This window comes from Stylophora pistillata, chromosome 8 (genome assembly GCF_964205215.1).
Source record: "Stylophora pistillata chromosome 8, jaStyPist1.2, whole genome shotgun sequence".
Taxonomy (NCBI): Eukaryota; Metazoa; Cnidaria; class Anthozoa; order Scleractinia; family Pocilloporidae; genus Stylophora; species Stylophora pistillata.
In genome coordinates, this window is record NC_142526.1 from 19,268,382 (window position 1) to 19,275,493 (window position 7,112).

General features: G+C 39.7%; 1 protein-coding gene across 1 annotated transcript; it reads right to left on the reverse strand.

Moving 5' to 3' along the window:
- Positions 1-32: 32 nt before the first annotated feature.
- LOC111338746 (uncharacterized) lies at positions 33-2,066 on the reverse strand. Its single transcript, XM_022945268.2, has one exon. It carries the CDS (start codon positions 1,697-1,699, stop codon positions 629-631), a length of 1,071 nt encoding a protein of 356 aa, XP_022801003.2. The 5' UTR covers positions 1,700-2,066; the 3' UTR covers positions 33-628.
- Positions 2,067-7,112: the final 5,046 nt, after the last annotated feature.

Genomic DNA, 7,112 nt, shown 5'->3' on the forward strand with positions numbered 1-7,112 from the left:
ATTCACCTGCAGATAAATTAATTCGATTCAAATGTTTGTTCAAAATGTTTATTTGTTAAGTGAAAGATCACCAGAAATATGACTTTGAAAAGAAATTTCGTTTCGTCTTGACCGTTTTAAGAAATATTGCCAATTTTTTCATACATTCTGGCAAGAAACAGTGAGAAAGAACCAGTCTAATAGATTTATAGCGTTTCAAACTGAAATTCACATACATACATTAGTCTGGAAACCAGCTGCTAACAAAAGAGAAACAAAACTGTGTTTGCCATACGTGTCTGCGTGAAGCGTTTGAGTTTTCCTGTAGGTTTAATGCTCACTTTAATGCTTATATTTACTCTTTGTGAAATGGAAATTGTCCTTTCTTGTATTTTTTTTTCGAAACAGAACTGCGACTTGCGTTTCCTGGCTTGGATTCAATTTATGACGTTAAGAAATTAAATGTAATTTTTTGTGCAAAACTTCGGGATTTTCGAGAGGAGATAAGTATTTCTTCATAATAATAATTTTTTTTCGGAAGAAATTCGTCGATTTAACGTAAGCCGCTTCAAGTTCTGAACTTTGTTTAGTAAGATGTTCGTTCCTGGAGAAAACTAGATACTTTTATCAAATTTGACATCGTTGGTGTTCAATGTTGAGGTAAACCGTAGCGATTTTCGAGCCATGCAAGACATTTGTCTTCAATTTCTTGTGTAAGGTTCTCCACACTTTTCCACCGCCTGGTTTTCAAAAGTTCGTCATTGTTTTTTTCTTCGATTTCCGTTGATACAATATGGCTTGCCCATTCTTTTCCTGTAAATGTGTACCTCCTTGAGATTTTAGGGAAGTGATTTGTACGCGTCCACATACGAGTTGTGTCGTGTCCTTGTGTTGGCCATGTTCGAAGTTGAGTAGTTCTAGATTGGGTGGCGGGAAACGGTCCAGTGTCGCTGAATCTTGTTAAATAAGATGGTCGCTTGTTACATGAGGAACAACGTTGATTTTTAGCGGATTTTACGGTATAGAATGTACGTGTTTGCATTCTTGGAATAATATTGCTGTTTGTTTTCATTCTGTTCAATTTAGCATCACTTTCATTAGCAGAATTGCTGCCGTTTGTGGCATCTTCCGATGTAGTTTTAGTCGTATTGTTTTTCGTCGACATTTCTTCATTTTCAGTCTCTTCGCTCTCTTCGAGTATTAGTTTTGAGTTGTAAACAGATGATTGAACGTTCCGGATAAACCTCTGGGGATAAATAATCCTTTGTCTTGTTTTTTCGCGAAATTTTCCGTTTGCTCGTGATTTTCTAACTTGCACGTCCTCAGCGAAAGAACTCCCTCGCGCCTTCCTTTCTTCGGGTAAAAGATCTAGCCTACCAAGTGAAATCATGGTTTGTTTCATTTCTTCAGACATCGGGAACAGCTCTGGAGTTCCTTTTCGATGCAATGACGGCTTTTCCATAGCAGAATTGTTGTGTTTTCGTTCCCGCTTTGGCTTATGTCCCTGATGTTCGACAGCTGTGCTTTTGTAAGTCGAAATTTTCTTCACATGTGGTTGCTGCAGCGGCCTTCTCGTAAACATGTTCGCTAGCATAACCTGTCTAGCCACTTTTCGAAAATTCAGCGTTTCGCTTGTTATTTTACCGTTTCTGGCAGGTATTTTTCTTGTCCTCGATGATGTTCTCTTCGTCTCCATTTCGGAAATTTTAAAACTGGTCATCAAGCACTGTTGCGAAAATTAAGCAGCAAGGTTTCCCTCTGCCGCCCCGAGCAGCAACAACTTTACAGCTAATTTGCCCAGTAATATCTTGCACGTCACTAAAAGTTACTGTTGCGTACGGCATTTCTTGCTGTTTACTGAATTAAAACATTTCCTCCAACAAAGAGATGTCGGTTTTTTCGTGTGAATTAAAGTGTATGTGACCAGAAACTGGAGTAAGCCCGCAATATCAAATTCTGACGATTAAATCCATTACTACTGATCAAGCTCTTTAAATTCTCGAAATGCAAATAAAGGTCTATTTAACGCCAATCATGCTAAAAATAAATAAAGGTCGCCGAAAGTGGCGTCATTGATATTACTTTTTCCCGAGGGTTGTTTTATATAGGATGTAAATAAAACATCGACCTACTTAGAAATCTTTTGTCCCTCAAGTCGGTTGGTGATAATAAATTATTCGCGAGGTGCTAAATGTCGGTTTTCCTCAAATGTTTTCAGCATCTTATTTTAAAAAAAATTCTAACTACTAACACCCCTGTAGATTTTTCTTAACATTATGGTGCTAAACAAAAAATTTATACGTCGAAACGTATCCCTCACACAAATACCTCTATTCCAGTGTTGACTTTTTAAAAGTGATTTTAACGGGCGCTCTAGCGGTGTGACTATTTTGAGAACTACATTCTAGTTGTTTATGTTTATGGTATCGAGATGAAGTTTCAAGTGTGATGTTTGATGGTTTGTGGTTTACGCAACTATATTAGAGGACTACGCCTCATTAGTCATTTTGATGGAGTGAACCTTAACCGTCAATAAAAGGGAGCCGTGAGAGTGGTACCTCTGTGCTTAAAACTAGAGAGCTAAGTTTGTTTTCCTTGAGGGTTTAAGTGGACGAAATTCTTTTGCAATCATTTCAGGCAAATTGTCTCTCGGTTCATCGTTTAAGTAGCAATAGCGATTTCAAATGCAACGTTATTAATTTTGCAAAATACAACAAGCGAACCCGCACGACCTCGCCTCGTGCTGATGATTTTTAAGTTCGGACACCCGAGTACCGTTTATTGCCGACCACTAAGTTCGATCAGCTTCATGGCTTATTATTCATGGTGGAGAATTGGTAAAGGATGTTTGTTTGAATGAATGAATGAATGAATGAATTCCTTATGTGCCCTTTCTATACAATATTCAAAGGCGCAGTATCCCCCATCAATTCGATAGACACAACACAAAGATAGACCACAACACCGGGCACTACGTGCCCTACTCTTTTCGAACAGTGTGTGGGTTCTTTAACGTCCCACACATTTTTTTATCACATACAAGGGCTTGTGAGACGGGACCTCCATTTATCGTCCCTATCCGAGAAGACTAGAAAGTCTAACCATTTACAGATGATATTAGTACAAAGGCAGCACTTGCTTCTCAGTTATTTAAAGACCCTTAATGTTGGTCTGGCCGGATTTGAATTCACGACCTCCCGCACAACAGTCCAGCGCTCTACCAATTGAGCTAACTGGGAGGCGGTTGTTTGCGTGTGTCGCTGTGGTTTGAAAGAAAATAAAAACATCTTTACAAACTGAAGGATTGTCAGAGAGTTCTGAGCTTATGTTAGGCGCGACTTCTTATTGATTCATTCGTCTGAGCGCCGACAAATTTAGAGAGCTTGGTATCTAAATGAAGAGTCAAACGGGAAAAAAATTTTATGTTGGAGGACGGAGTAAATGTTAATTAGGTTATAACATCCATTAATGTTAACCCTTATCGTGCGGCTCCCGGAATATTCCGGGCGCACGTGTTCGTCCATGTGGACGGGTCCCGGAATATTCCGGGTTTCCGAACATCATCGTTTTATTGGCGGAGAAGTTCGGAATATGTTGGGCTTACATTGGTTTATGATCATGGGCCAACCCAAGGGACATAAATTAAGCATCCGACAGAGTTCCGAAGACCCGAGTAGAATAAAAGAGTTAATTAGCATGAAATATATTTTGTTGCGCGGTAACACTGATAAACAAAGATGGCGGCCAATATTGTATTTGTTGATGAAGGAACTATTGATGAAGTTGTCGGCGGAGAGGATAGCGATTTAGATGAAAATACGGATAATTCTGAAAGCAGTGAAGAAGAAGATGACAGAAGAGAAGAAGACAGTGATGGCGAGGCGGACAGCGAAGAAGAAACCGAAGAAGACAACTGGGTCCTTGGCGATCGCATCCCGCGAAGGCTTGACTTCACAGCTGATCGAGGGTTGAATGTGGAGCTTCCTAACAATCCATCATTCTCTGACTACTTTCGTCTCCTCTTCCCCGAAAACCTATTCAACGAGATTGCATCCCAAACAAATAAATATGCTACGGAAACAATCGCATCTTTACAGCGAAGAGGTCGTTTACCTCAGCACTCGAGATTTAGAAATTGGCCTGAGGATGGTGTGACAGCTGGTGAGATAAAAGCTTTTCTTGCCATGATCATTGCAATGGGCCTGGTGAATCAAGAGAATATCCAGGATTACTGGTCCATCGACGAGGTTTTATCAACTCCCTTTTTCCCTCAAATTATGTCAAGAGACAAATTTATGAACATTTTAACATTTTTTCACTTGTGTGATAATGATGATTATGTTCCTCGAGGACAGGAAGGGTATGACCCAATAAAAAAGCTTGGCACTATATACAGCGTTGTCACTGGGAAATTTTCAGATGTCTGGAAGCCAGGCAAAAATATTTGCATTGATGAGGGAATGATTCCATTCAGAGGAAAGGTGCATTTCAAAGTGTATAATCCTGACAAGCCAGATAAGTATGGTGTTAAGTCATACCAGTTGTGTGACTCAAGTAATGGATATTGTTGTAGGTTTGAAATTTACACTGGTGTAAACCCAGAACCACCCAGTGCTAAAGGAAAGACATATGACTTAGTCATGAGGCTCATGCAACCTTATTTGAATGAGGGTAGGTGTTTGTATGTTGACAACTACTACACATCACCTACTTTATTTGCTGAGCTCTATAGGCAGAACACTGGGGCCTGTGGAACAGCCAGATACAGGAAGGGTATCCCCCAGCAATTTAAAAGGGCACAAGTGAAAAAAAAAAGGTGACAAGTATGTTATGAACAATGGAACTTTGCTGGCAGTTAAATTTAAGGACCGCAGAGTTTTCCAGATGCTGTCATCAGTTCATTCTGTTGTGGATGTAGGAGTTGGCCGAAATCACCCTGGAACTGGCCAACCAATAACTAAACCTGAGATTATCCATGACTACAACAAGTTCATGGGAGCAGTTGACAGATGTGATCAGATGGTGGCCTATTCTTGCTTCAGGCAACACACCATGAAATGGTGGAAGAAAGTGTTCTTCCACCTGTTTTCCTTAAGCATCCTGAATGCTTACATCCTGTACAAGCAAAGAACCCGGTCACCTGTGCTGCAAAGGACTTTTAGAAGGGAGCTTGTGAAGGAGCTTGTTAGGAATTCTGGCATCTCCCATTCTCTCACTCCGAGAGGCCGCCCAAGGAGGTCAGCCGAAGGCTTAACCCGTCTTCAAGTTGGAGGTCACTTCCCAGAGAAAATATTGGGCACTGGGAAGAAGTCCAACATCACCCGGGCATGTGCGGTTTGCTTTCCTGCCCAAAAGAAGATCCTAAAAAGGGCAGGAGAGAAAAGGAAGAGGCCAGGAAAAGAGTCTAGCTTTCAGTGCAGTGTCTGTAAAGTAGCCCTCTGTATACAGGACTGCTTCCAGTTGTTCCACACTGTTCAGGACTATGTTGCTGCCTACATTCGAAGACACGATGCCAATAATGACAATGAGGATGCTGAAACTAACTGATCATAACCATTATTCATCTTTTGTTTGGTTTTGTTAGGTTTTGAAGTCAATTCAAACACAGAAATACATAAATTTACAACATAGACCCCAACAACTGAGCTGACTGTTTTGAACTAATTCAAAACCAAACAATGTACATAAATTCCTAATTTTGATTATGTGTTGACTTGACAAGTATGCAGTCTTGCTACTGTATTAAGAAAAACAAATGTTGTCACAGACACAGGAATTGTTTTATTAAGCTGGTGGACTAGGGCTTAACTCTGATTGCCATTTTAGGCTTATACAGATAATTTTTGGAAGAAATTAATATGATTTGTTTTTTGTTAATGTATAATTTTTGTCAAGTTTTTCCAAAAGCATGATTTCATAGCTAAAATTTTAAAAGCAAAACAGGTTAAAAGTTTATTGTAATAGAATAATCAGAAAGGCAATTTCTTAAGCTTTAATTTGATATATAGGTTGTTGGGATTTGATGAAATGCAAAGCTTGCACTGCTGATGAAAGGATCAACTGTCGTGTATAAGTGTGTTACTAAAAATAAAGTCAGTTTAGGGGATTGTAACCTGAACTCGAACTCAGCATGATAAGGGTTAAGCAGTAGTAGCGATTCCCAGTCAACTCAACTACGAAAACCTCGAGTACAAAAAAAAAAAAAAAAACAACAACAACAACAAGAAACGATTCGATCTTGATGAGAAACAATGATTTCTCACTTTGAAAATTTTCACACTGATATTTACTGGCCTCTATTATCTATTAGCTATGTAGCCCTTAACTTTTATATTTTGTTGGTGCATTTGAGAAGATGAGTTTGTTTAGATGAGCCCTTCCCGTTTGCGAGAAATTGAAATTTTGAGAATCAAAGGAAACAAGTTTTAACCAGGGAATATAAACAGTTTATATTCTCTTGTTTTTGACTAAAATAAAAATTCAACGCCCGAAAATGCAACGAAAGAACGACGGTCAAACGATAAAATGCTCACCGACTCAGCTCATCTCGCGCCTTTTTACTTTTTAATTTTCTCTTTGATTATTACGTTACAATCACGCACATTTTTTAGTTTTCTCTCTTTGATTGTTACGTTAGAATATCGCACATCTTTTAGTTCTCTCTCTTTGATTATAACGTCAGAATGTGGTGAGAGAGAGAGAGAGAGAGAGAGAGAGAGAGAGAGAGAGAAAGAGAGAGAAAGCTTTATTTAGAGAGGGTAGCACGTAATAGCTAGAAGCTAATGAACTTGTGGCCCTCAGAACACCCACCCATCCCACCCCAGGGGAGGACATCCATCACACAGTAATCTCGTGCGTGGGAAATTAACGTCTCCTACCCCTAACCCTGCACGAGACGGGGCCTACGGTTTATTCGTCCTTATCCGAGAAGACTAGAATATCTAACCATTTCTTGATATTATAGAAAGGTAGAAAATTCTCCTCAGTTATTTTAAGACCCTGAGTGTTGGTCCGGCCGGGACTTGAACCCTCGACCTCCCGCACAACAGTCCGGTGCTCTACCAACTGAGCTAACTAGGAGGCGTATATTTAGTTTCTTCTTTGATTGTTGCGTCAGAATTTCCCGTCTTTTT

Bases quoted from the DNA above. Each gene is read 5' to 3' on its own strand.
- LOC111338746 (XM_022945268.2), bottom strand. From the start codon at position 1,699: ATGACCAGTTTTAAAATTTCCGAAATGGAGACGAAGAGAACATCATCG.